Source organism: Fringilla coelebs, assembly GCF_963513975.1.
Source record: "Fringilla coelebs genome assembly, chromosome: 2".
NCBI lineage: Eukaryota > Metazoa > Chordata > Aves > Passeriformes > Fringillidae > Fringilla > Fringilla coelebs.
The window spans coordinates 15,104,238-15,116,957 of record NC_140029.1 but is presented as its reverse complement, the minus strand read 5'-3'; the positions used below and the strand labels follow the sequence as shown (position 1 = coordinate 15,116,957).

The 12,720-nt window shown below is 44.9% G+C and overlaps 1 protein-coding gene across 1 annotated transcript in view; it reads left to right on the top strand.

Moving 5' to 3' along the window:
• The window catches only part of CNKSR2 (connector enhancer of kinase suppressor of Ras 2), a 204,684-nt gene extending 192,553 nt beyond the window's left edge, over window positions 1-12,131 (top strand). Inside the window, exons 21-22 of the mRNA XM_084201130.1 lie at window positions 8,707-8,903; window positions 11,909-12,131. Coding sequence (XP_084057256.1) covers window positions 8,707-8,903; window positions 11,909-12,124 — 413 coding nt within the window. The 3' untranslated portion in view covers window positions 12,125-12,131. The remainder of the gene's footprint in view (window positions 1-8,706; window positions 8,904-11,908) is intronic.
• The last annotated feature ends 589 nt before the right edge of the window (window positions 12,132-12,720 follow it).

Genomic DNA, 12,720 nt, shown 5'->3' with positions numbered 1-12,720 from the left:
GCTTAATTAGGTTGGAATCTAATCAGTGCAGCTATCATAATGTGCAGTTATAAATCCATTAATAAATCTGAATATCTGAATAAATATGACATATTCTGGGACAACATTTTGGGAAGTATTTCAGGCCCCTTTCAGAAAGGCCTTGGGATGTGCTTCCCCAGCAGACCACAGTGGGTTACAGAGGTGACTGAGGCAGACCTTCAATTAACCTGGCCCCTGCCCACACTGATGTTTCTCCCATGTTGAAAGTAGAATTGCAATTCCTTAGTGATGCATTTTGGAAACCTCCACTCTCGGTGCTACGTTTTCATACAAAGAAGCAACTTGGGGTGTAGTCTGAAGTAGAGTTCATTTTCCAGGTGGGTGTTGCTCACCAGGAGCTGTCCCCCATCTGTTCAGGCTTGCTTTCAGGTATCAGTCCCATAAGGCTTGCCAGGCACTGCTGTTGTACGAGCGTGACTGTGGCTTGATTCTCACTGGTGAGTAATGTTGCTGGGTCCATATCATTTGTCACTTAACCTTTCACAACTTTGAGTGCTGCAACCTTAGGTTAGGTTTGTAATACCAGTATTTTCCTCAAGGAGTAATTGCTTCTATATATTACTTGTGAATTATTATTTGTAGGGAACTTCTCATCCTATTCCAAAGCTACAGAATCTCCACATCTAGCAATTTTGCCCAGTTTGCTCCAGCCCCTGGCTTTCCTCATAAATACAAGTTTTCCATTGTTTTTGAGCTGCACGCCCAAGGGGAAGTGTACCATCAAAGTGGGATTGGTGTGTTTATTTCACTTCAGCATTGATAGCTTGTGGTAAAATTAAACAGCACTTATATTAGTGTGTGGCACAGAAAAATGTCAGGATATCCTATTTCATTGTGTAAAATTCTCCCAGAGAGTCACTAAAATCAGCAGATTAAGGTTGAACTGGTGCCTTCATAGGCAGCTTAATGAGTAGAGTTCCATATCCAAACCCAAGGAAGGATGCAACTATAAGCCTACTGCAGAAAAGATCTGCCACTGATCAGAATTCCATTGCTTTGGGAAGCTTTGGAGTGACTGCATTCTTATGCCCTCTCTGAAATCACAGCCCACCAATATAACCTCATGAAACAGCAGGACTGCAGGCAAAGAGGGAGCTGCAGCTGCTCATTCGAGGCGTGCAGGAGCTGTCAAGAGGCAGCACGAGCAGAAGGAGCTGATTATTCCCTCTGTGTGTCCCCTTCTCACTGACACAGTGACCCCTTAGCTGGCACCCGTGCCTCACTGCCAGGTGTGTGTCAGAGACGGCTGAGTGTCACTGTCACCTCCCCCGTGCAGATCTGCAGGGAGACACTGAGGGGTTTTCCTTATGCTCAGTGTCATGCCAGCTGTGTCTAGTAAGCAATTCCAGATGTGTGCAAGGCTGAAAAGATGTGGCTGAGGTGGGTGTGAGACTCAGAGCAAGAGCAGCCCACGTGGCCCATGAAGGTGGAGGTTGCACGTGTGAATGTGCTCCAGCCTGCCAGCTCACCCTGCAGCCTGTGGGGCCATGGCCTGTCCTTCAGATGTCCCCAGAAAGGTGACTCCAGTGGAAAAGAGATTCTCAGCGATATACCGACCCTAAAAGAAAACTGCTAGTGCCATAAGTAGTTCACAATAAGAATTAGACCTTAGGCAGTCCTGGCAGAGGCTAGGGCTGGATCTTTTAAAAGAGGGTGCCTACCTGATTCTGGTATTGGATCTTTTAAAAGATGGTGCCTACCTGATTCTGGTATTGAACTTGGCTGTAGTGGAAAATGCCTGAAATACCTTCAGATATCTGGCGTTTGGGAGATGAGTTTTCCACTTGCCTGCATGGTTCACTTTATTTCAAGAAACCAAATTTATGCTCATGCATGTGAGAGGAGAAGCAGGCTGGTACCACTGGATGTAAAATTCCAGCAAGTGCAGGACTCTGTTGTGTTGGTGCTTTCAGTGAGCACCCTCCCTAGGGAGTATCTTTTATTGTCTGCAGGTTTATGTAACAGGAGGGAATAGAAACAGTGTACAACTATCTCAGTAACCAAAAATACTTCCACTTTAGAGGAAATGATGGTATAAAATCCAGATTTAATACCTGCATTGAATAAATATAAAATAATAAATACAATAAATATAAAATGTAATGATCCTCCAGCTACTAAAGTTTCACCAAACACATGGATCAAAGCTTGTTTTTAAGCAATGCTCCTCCATTCCTTGATTCAAGACTTCTGGGAAAATCCTGCACTTTTACAAACCGAGGGGCAGAAAGGACTGAGGATTACATTAATCAGAAGGAGGCAGAGAAGGGGAAGCAATACCGGAGAGAAGGGTTGCAAAGGTTGGGTACTGCTTAAGAAGCCCCTGTTTTGCTTTTAATTTAGTTTTAACTCAGCTTGCTTAAGCTTTTCCTCAGTTGTAGAAAACATTAATATGCTTGCGTGTGTGTGTGTGGTCAGGCCTTGATTTTAAAGTGGCATAGGACATAGCATAGCTATCTTTGTACTTTAACAGGGAAATTGCTCTGTTTTGCCTAGAGCAGATGATTAGCTGCTGTTTCTAGGTAGACCTGCATTTTATTTCACCTCCTGCCTGCTGTACCATGCCAGGCTTAAATTCTGTGTTGCTTCTTCCTTTTCTCAGTAATTAGGGATGTGACCTGTAACATTTTCCTAGCAGGAGCTGACTTTCCATGTCATTGTGGCTCCCCCCATAGCTGTGCAGGAGTGACATCATGCCCAGCCACAGCTGTGCAGACACCATCTCCTTTAAGCCTTACATTGATTTCACCACTTTGTTCCTTTGAGCTTGGGGTGGGGGGGAGGGGAGAAGGAAATACATAGCTTAGTCTGCCAGCCAGCCATCCAAATAGTGTTAAAAATTATTAATTCCTGAATCTTTGTATTAGAAGCATTTGGGTATGTCTCACTCTTGGGCAGTTTGGACTCTTAATGATTAACCTGACCAGCAGCAAGGATGGATTTAAGCCTTGCTTTGAGAAACCAGCTGCTTCTTTGGAGGATTTCTTTTCTCCCCTCCACTGCAACACTGCTAAAATCCACATCCACTCTCCTTTCATCCTTCTTCTTTTTCACCTTGTATTGAGTACCTCGGGAGATCCCTTCAGTCTCTGCTAAGTGTTCCCTGGGGTTGGCAAGCCCAGCCAGGCTGTGGCAGGCTGTGGCCACAGCCCTTGTCTGCCTGTTGGTGCAGCCAGGGCTGCAGGGCTGCTGCAGGAGGCTCCCCCTTCCCAAGGGCTCAGCAGGGCTCTGTGCTGCTCTACCTGCCTGGCAGTGAAACCACTGCAGGCCCAGGCAGGTTTGATGGTCCCTGGTGTTAGACATGGCAGAGAGAAGCTGCTGTGGCATGGGAGGATTACAAATGCTTTCTGGCTGCCAGGATTTTTATTTATTCTGTGGCAGACCAGGATGTCTGTTCCCAGCGTAGACACATCAGGGTCAAGAAGGCAAAGGGAAAAAAAACATCCAGAGGTTTCTGCACCCGAGGCTGTTTTATCTAACTTGAGACCATTTCCCAGAGGCCTGGGGTGCTTCTTGTTTTGGGGCTGTATTTACTGCATTTACTGTCACTTGCAGAGAGTCTTTGGGGCACTTGAGGTAAATGCCTCCCCAACACAAAAGGTGAAGCAATAAGGTGTAGCTCTCAAATTGGAATCAATTCTTTGGGATTTGGGGGGAGAAAATAACATGGCAGCTGTTTAATAATGTAATTAGTGATGTATTCTAACAAAATTGCCTCCTTAATATCCTGAGAAAGCTGAGGTTAGCTGGTTCCTCTGCCAGAGGGAGTGAGCTCACCAAAACGAGTGAAAATGGGAGTTTAAATTTCAGCAGAGCCTGGAGATTTCAGTCTGACTGTGCCTTGTTCTCTTCCTGTCACAGACTTCACAGCAGCTTGGCTTTCTGGGGATTTGCAGAGGGTGGCACTTCTGCTCAAATGCAGGGCTGACTGCAAGGAGAGGAGTGGGCGTGTGTGAGAGGAGTTGCACCGCCAAGGAAAGTGCGTCACTGAGCAGAAAAGGCAGCACACAGAAAAGAGGGGAGAGGGGAAATGGAGAATTCCATCAGGATGGCAGTGGTGTCCGTCAGTCAGGATGAGAAGTCTAAAGGCAACGGGGTTGAGCCTGGGTGGTGTCTGGAGGCGCTGGCAAAGACCAGAGGGGCCCCAATGAAGAGCTTTGATCCTTGAAATAATATGACCTTGTTGGCAGGGCAGGTGACAAAATTTATTTTGTCTGTCCTTATATAGGCAGTTCTGTTCACTCAGCCCCACCTGAAATCATGGCTCCTCTGGTACCTCCCTGAAAGACAAAAACCATGCAAGATTTTGGCAGCTTGAGCTTTAGCTTTAGTGCAGGGACCTCCACTGAAAACTGCTGGAGGTTATTCCATATATTTAGAACAGATTTAAGAGGAGCGTGTGCCTAGAGATCCTCTGTGTCCAGAGAGCAGTGTGTTAGCCAGCTGGGCTGCAGTGGTGACCTTCTGCAGGGTTCTAATTCAGTACCATCTTCCTGAATCATCAGTTTACACGGACCAATCATCTCTTGATCCATGTAAATACCAATGGTAACTTTCTCTCTGGTCACTTTTCACAGAAGTACCTTATGCTCTTATGATCTTGGTTTATAAGAGGGAAATAATGGAAAGATGAATTGCCAAACAGAGCCAGGAGGTGTTTACACTTAAGTACATCACAGAGCTTGGTGCATGCTCTTCTCAACAGCAAGTGGCAACACAGTATGAGAAATCCCACCAGTTCTTTCCTGAATGCCAAAAACCCAAACAGTTCCTGACCTGTTGGAGTTCCACCTACTCAGCCATAGTCTTCATCTCTCTCTCCTGAGAAAATGTAAAAGTAGTTACAAATATTTACTGCATTCTAAGAACTGAGGGCAAAGTACAAGGAGTTCAGAAACTTTTCCTATAGAAAGCAGAATAGTGAAAAATTATAATAAACACAATGTTTACTAGACAAATGTATTCATTATCTCCAGAATTGAAGCAAATAGCTTTGGATTCACTTGAAGACTGCAGGAGCTTCTTTGTTACAAAATTCAGTACCTGTATATTCTTGCATTTGGAAGCCAGGGTTCTCACCAGATGTAGATCCCATGTGTTGCAGTTTTGCAGCTTTATTTCTGCTCCTGAGTTACAGAGTTATCTGGGCTTCTGTGGGGCAGGGAACGAAATTACAGCTTCAGAGCAGACACCCTGCTTTTCAGCAGTAGGTGGAAACTGTGACCTGGCAGTGCACTCAGAGAAACAGGAAAGATGCAACCCCCTACTCAGCAGCTGAATGAGTGTGAAAAACAACTGTTGTGTTGGCTGCTGGTCTGAGGTCACCTGCAAATCCTATTAGACCACATTTTCTACTTAAACAAAACATTACCAGAGGTCTTATTCTTCCTTAACGAGACAGCCATGCTGTAAAAGCATGACTTGCATGCAAATCCACCAATTTTAAAAAAGAAAATATGTTTTAAGCTCAGCTCTATATCTAACAGAATACCTCAGATGCTTTATGGTGCCAAGGGTTTCACCAACACCTACAGGAAATCAATCAAAGGCTCTAGCAGAAGGCTGAGGGAGGGGAGCTGTGTGTGCAATCTCATTCCCGCCTACTGAGAGCCATTGAGAGCAGCAGCACCACCTTCAGCATTTCTCTGGAAAATATTAAAGGCTTGGGATGTGTTTGCATGCCACCCACTGCCCTCTCCCCCACCATGGGTGAACAAGGCATCTTGCCCTCTTTAGAGCTTTCCCTGCCTCAGCAGCAGCAAGGCATTTGAGGGACTTGTTTTTCTTCCCTCCTCTTCCCTCTTTAGGAAATCCTGTCCCCTTTTTGACGTGCTGCTCGCAGTGACATCACCAAGCAGTGACAGAGTGTGGGGGAGGCAGCCCCAGGGTGTGGAGGTGATGTTCTGATGCCTTCCAGAGACCTCCTGTCCGTGTTCTGCAGCCCAGCCCAGCCTGTGTCCTGCCCCCAGAGACCTGTGCCCTTCCTGGGCAGTCTCAGAGCTGTTCCCATTCAGGGGGGGCAGAAGTCCTGTGTGAGCCCAGGGTGAGCAGCGAGTGCCTGTCCCGGGGATGAGCCCTGAGGAGCAGCAGCCATGCAGATCCCAGGCCAGCAGTGGAGGGAGGGAGGAAGGGCAGGAGAAGCCTCCCTGGCACAGGGTTTATAATCACAGGGGCCATGTTATCATCCAGGGTCATTAAAGGCCCTTGTCATTCAGCATTGAACCTTAGGGTTGAACTCCAATGCTGTGTTTGCCATGGTGGGAAGTTGCTGTGTTTTAGGAAGCCATGGGTTTTTGATGGCAAGCCTGGTGTGGTGGCTGGTTGCCAATCCAGGCTCTAGATCATTCTAGCAAAGTGAATTTAGATGGTGTGGAAGCAAAGTGCTGGCCTGCTTCTTCAGCGAGCCATCCCTGTCCTAATCCGCTCAGGGTACAACCCTGGCAGTGCTGCTGCGGAAGAGACACCTGAGGAAAGACCTCTTTTGCCTTGCATAGCAAGAGATGAGAAGGAGAGCGAGAGAAACAGGTGTCAAATCCTCCTGTGTCAGACCAGGAGGGAGTTTTCCCTTTGCCCTTTAGCAAATCACTCCCCTTCCACAGCTGTCAGACTGGGGGACATCAATCAGCATTCAGCAATAGGAACTGATAGAGAGATTCTGACCTCATTGCTGCATAGACTTCTAAGAAAGCATAAAAATCAAGACCACAAAAGATTTTAACCACTCTCTAATTATTCAGCTACTGAATGTTTTGCCCTTTAGCCCATTAGATGTTTTAATAAGAAAGAAAATTGCAAGAAAGAGAAAAGCATCTCATTTCTATTTTATTTCAGTTCTGGCCACCATTGACAGTGATGAACCCAGCTCCCCAGTCAGGGTAGCACAGGATGGGATGATTTAGGGAGCTCTGTGCAAATTCAAAATAATTCCATTGATAAAAAGTCTCCAACCATTCTTCTCTTCCATATCTCTTTAAAAAAAAAATTAAATGTGTGCTTTAAAAACATTTGCCCTCTAAAAGGCCAAAGGAATAAACTGATGAGAGATGAAGCAGGATTAGTTGCTGATTGCAAAATTCTTGGATTGTATAAAGATCTGTACAAATGCAAACACTCTTGGTGATGGGGTGAAGAGATTTGGGTTTCTGGAGTTCTTGCCTGAGCCTGAGGAGAGTTGTTGCCCTCCTGCATAGTATGGGCTCAAATGGGAGGTGGCCTCAGGTAGCTCTTGATGGACTGAAAATGTCACTTCTCAACACAAACTGCCTGCTCTCTTGGTGACTGATAACAAACCCTCTGATCACCTGAGGCACTGTGGTTCTTTGCCGAAGTGTATCTCTGTATCTGGTAAACTTCCAGCCAGTGGAAATGACTGTCTTGGAGCAGAGTCAGTCACAGGGTAAAGCTAATGCTTGGAAGCAGCCTTCCTACAAGAGCTTCTAGGAAAGCCTCTTGAGGGCACAGCACCTTGAGCCAGGAGAGCAGGCACACTGTGAGAGCCAGGACTGCCTGGCAGGATCCCGAGGGCTCTGGGAGCAGCCAGGAGGCCACGCACAGGCAGTGGCTGGGTGCTGCCTGAACGTGTGTCACTGTGCAAGGGCCAGCAGGGACAGAGCTAAGGGACACAGCAAGCCCTGTCCCAAGGGCTGCCCTGCCTGATCCTGATCCCCACTCTGCTAATCCTGACTGCACTGGGGCTTGCCAAGCTTGTACGGAGTCACCGAAGAGTTTCCTCTGGGGGAAATATTGTCTGGAAGGTTGAAGTGGTTTGATGTTTTCTAAGTGAAGCATTTCAAATGCTCATATCAGAGTAACACTTCATGCCCAGCTTTTGCTTGGTTTTCTTTTTAAAGAAGCAAAACCTTTCTCTTTTTTTCCTTTTTAAATGCTTTCAGTACTAGTTAGAACAAATATTTTAAACCTCTAATAAATAAATGCCTCTCATATTACTGTATTTTTATATAGTACATAATAAATATTGATTTTTTTTTAAAACCAAACTATAATACAAACAGCTCTGTTTTGGTTTGCCATGCTGCCAGGTCATGGTTGGGCTCTTATATTTAGTCTTTAGTTTGCTGCTGACCCATGAGGTAATAGTAAAGTAACAGACCAGCATAAGTGACAGCATTACTGACTATTGAACAACACCACTGAGTGTCAAAAATAAGAGACAAAAATAAGTGAACTTTCTTAGGACATGTCATTCCAGGGCCACCATCACATATTCTTCAGTGCTGTTATCAGCACTTCCAGTCTGAGGTGTGAGCCCTGATGGGCTCCTTATCAGGATGCTTCCAGGGCTTCCTCTGCTCCTAACAAGGAGGTCACCACAACTAAGTAACTGCAGTACCAGAAATCTTATTTCTGGTAGTAAGTCACTGCACCTTGCACTATTTCTCTTTTTCCCGTTTCTCTGCATATCAAGTTTTTACATTCCTGAAAGTTTTTCTCCCTTTCTTGTGAAGGCAATAGCAAGAAGAAGCAGTGGCAGTGCTCTTTTCTGGGACTTAGGAGGTGTGAAATGTTCTCTTTATGGTCTAGTTAAACCTGTTAAACATTTGGCAATGGTTTTTGATAGGTCTTCATGTAATCACATTAATGATACATTGTCGCTTTCTCTATTTCTTCCTCCTTTTTTTTGTTTTCCCCTTTGTCTCATTACAGTTGAAACTATAGAGGAAAAATCAGCAGACTCCTTGCAAGATTTGTACAGAGCCTTGGAGCAGGCCAGCCTGTCTCCTTTAGGAGAACACCGGATTTCCACTAAGCTGGAGTATAAGAAATCTTTTATAAAGAGATGTAGCGATCCAGTAGTCAATGAAAAACTGCACCAGCTGCGAATTCTGAAAAGCACTTTAAAGGTGAGATAAAGCAGGGAGGAAAAATCCTGCCCCAGGGTTGGAGCGGGCTGTATTGTAATCAGAGGTTATTGTGTGCAGCTGGAGTCCAGGCTGAGCCCAGTGTGCAAACAAGGGAGACATGGGGAAGCACTGCTTGAAAAGAAGAGGAAAAATGTGCCTGGGAGAGCAGTCAAAGTGAGGGGATCAGTTTTAATTTCCTTATTTTCTTGAATTTAATCTCAGTCAGCTGCTCCTCCTCTAGCTTGTTTAACAGAGGTTGACACCAAATTATTGGAGGAAACCTTAATCCCTTTTTTGTCCCTGAACGTTTTGCTTTACCAAAACACATTCACTTTGTAATTGCCAAAGTCTAAAGTTAGACAAAGCCAGCCTTTAGAAGGGAACAGTATCTCTTGCAACACTTGACTGTTTTCTAATTGATGAGCTTGTCCAGGAGGAAACTGTGTGCTTGCTTTCTGTGTAAACTGATAGGATCATTGTATTTAATCAGTAAGATTGACTAAATAAGTAGTGATAATGATAGATTTGAAAATTTATCTGGTAATTTTAAATGTACTACAGCTCTTTTAGCCTCCTTGTCAGCTTCCTTTGTTTGTTACAGCAGTTTCAGTTATGCCCTGATAAAGATTTCAGCAAACAATATGCTGGATTTCCTCAGGGACTCTGTTAACTATATTAAATTACCGCATTTTAAGCCACCAGATAATTGTACAGTGCATTTTGTAACAGCTTTCATCAAAGAGGCCTTTGTAAGCATTAATTAATTTAGTTTTCTATCACCTAGAGAAGCATTTAGACAATATTATTTTCATGCTGTGGGGCTCCCATCCTGAAAAGAAATCCTACATGTGCTTAACTTTCTGCACTGCATCATCTCCTTGAAGGCAACTTGCATTATTATCTTGGTATGCAAGTCTTTGCAAGATTAAAGGCTGGCAAAAAGGGCAGCATTCACAGCTGTCCATGACTTCTACAAGCATGAGAAACTGAAACAAAATCTCAGTGCTCTCACACACATCGGGGTGGCAGGAGGTTCATGGTTTGTCCCATTGTGGGGTCACACACCACAGCTGTGGTTCAGCAGCAGCCTGCTGCCATGCTGAACTGTCTCTTTGTTAGTGGTACCTGAGATGCATTATACCAATGGCTTCCTGCAAATGACACTGCTTTCCTTCAGGGAAGTTCAACAGTGCAGCCTCTTGATCCAGCAGGTGCCTGGTTTTGTGCTTCTCTGGAACTTCTTTCCTTTGGACCAAGCCAACACAATTTTTTTCATTCTCTGTTCCATGAGCCATATTTTCTAAGCCTGTCAGCGCTCTTCTTTGGGCTGTGATTGGTGTAAATCATTCTTATGTACATGAGACCAATAATGGAAAATGCAATGGCAGCAAGGAGCAAAGACAGATAATTGTGTTCTGCATAGAGCAGCAGTGTAGAGTGACAGGTGCTTGGTTTGCAGTGACATCATGGTAACTTGTCACTGGCTGCATTACAGCCCAGAGCTCTACCTCTGCCATACTACTGGCAATTGTATCAAGCAGTAGCTGCTGCTATTATGTAATCAATTAGTTTTTCTTTTTATCAGTACCTTTGATTTCTCCTTCCTGAATGCAGCTAATTGCACTAGCCTGTTGTCACTGATGTTCTGAACTCTTCTTGAATTTTATCCTACATAATAATATCCAGAGACAGTCTTCCAAACTGCTTCTTGCTCCCTATGTCCTATCTTCTAAGTCATTAATGAAAGAGCCCTGTGCTTTCTTTCTTGTAATAACAAAAAATCATTCTTCTGTCATTGAGTATGGGCTGCCTGGCTGGAAGTGCAGAGGTGTGGGACCAGCCACAATCTGTGAGAAATAAGTTATGGCAGCTCAAGCAGAGATCTGGTGATCAGGAGTTCCCCTGGTTTCTTTTCCACAGTTTGCTCTCAGCTTGCCCTCTCTTTCTGGAAATGAGTATTCTAGCAGGTAGTGTTAATTTGCTGTTGTTTGCACAGCAATGGAAGCACTGCTTATGGAATATGTCTCTGACCCTTCTGATCTGTCCCATCATACACAGCTTGGTATTTCCCCTTGCCATGCTACCCAGAAGGATTTAACACACTCACAGTATGGACATGGAAAATGTGAGTTAGCCGTGAGGAGTGTGAAACCCATCTGGCAGGGAGGTTGGAGGGGAGGTTGCTGGTGGCCATGCCATTCCTGTGCTGAGGAGCAGTGCTGGCAGCCACAGGTGTGTGCTAGCTGTGTTAACAAGGATTATGGAAGGCTGTGGCATCCAGCTTCCTCCACTTGCAACAACCGTGAGTGGCTGTGGGTACGTCTGAGGTTCCTGTGACACTCAGCTCCATGACCCAGTCACCAGAGAGGGTTTATGGTACAGTCACTTTCCCCCGTGGGGCATTATGAGGCACCAGCACCTATGTTGTATTTTCCCTTTTTCTGCCTTCTCTCTGCCACTGCAGTGGTAGGAGAGGTTGCAGCCAGGCAGCCCGTGGCAGGCAGTAGATGTGTAGTGAAGATGAGCTGTCATTCCCTGGGACTCCTTGCACAAGCCTTTGCAATGCAGGGCTCAGGTGCCCCCGTGACAAGCCTGGTAAGGAGGTGGAGCTGTGCTCTGTGTGTGTCTGCATCCCCACACCCACGCAGTATTTCTGATCTGATCAAGGGCACACAGGTGGCACTTTGTTGTGTGAAACCCGTCCTGAGAAGTGCAAGGAGCTAACAGTGTACAGGGCAGGGGGCTGAACACGGGGGCAGGCGGGGGAATAGGAGCTCTTACTGAGGGTTCTGGACAAGGCGAGAGAAGCCCAAGTCCCACAGGGCAATGTGGGGCACCCTGCAGAAAGGCTCCTGTGTGTGAGTGCTCATAGACCAGGTAGTCCCTGTGTTTCAGGTGCTCTGAGGCTTGAGTTGTACCCCCCATTCTCTGCTTCCACCCACACGATTGATTTTGTACGTGACTCATCACTTGCATTAACTCTGCTTGTTCCTTTTCTCTCACAGGCCAGGGAAGGAGAAGTAGCCATTATAGATAAAGTTCTGGATAATCCAGCCTTGACGTCTAGAGACTTTCAAGAATGGAAACAAATGTACCTTGATCTCTTCGTGAACATCTATGAAAGCAGCCCCCGGAGGGACTCTGTTAATGGCTCATCTGAGGTTGAAGCATTTATAGCCTCATTAGCACACACTCACTCTTACATAGAAACACATGTATGAAAGGCTCTCTTTTTGTCCATTTGCTGCACCCCAGCCCTTTACTTAAGTGCATAAAGTAGTTTTTATATCAATATGTGAGAGCTCTAGTAAATTATATTTTAATGTTACTCAGCTGTGTGAAACCTTCAATGGCCAACGATACCACTTCTTTAATGAGGATTTGTATATTTTATATGCTACCAATGCTCTGCTTGTGTTTACCTTCTGTGAATTAAAAAAACATGATCTTTAGCTATTGAAGAAAAGGATTTAAAAGCATTTTTGGAAGACTGTGGCTTTCATGCAGGAAGTTCCACATACTATAAAGCTTTTGTTATCAAAGGTCAGTTTTACAATGATATTTTATATTATATAATTCCAGTATTGCATTGCATTTTTGGAGTGCAGGTACTGTTTTGGTGGTGGGAGAAAACCAATTTTTATATTTCATAAGATACTCTAGGAGTTTTCTTAAATAACAGGGAAAAGGTGTAATGCAGTCGTTGTGTTTCAGTTTTGTCAAACACATAAAAGGGTGAAAATCGGCAGACAAAAAAATGACTAATGTGAGTTTAAGTGTCAAAAGGCTAGGTTACTTCCTTGTGCTTTTTTAAAAG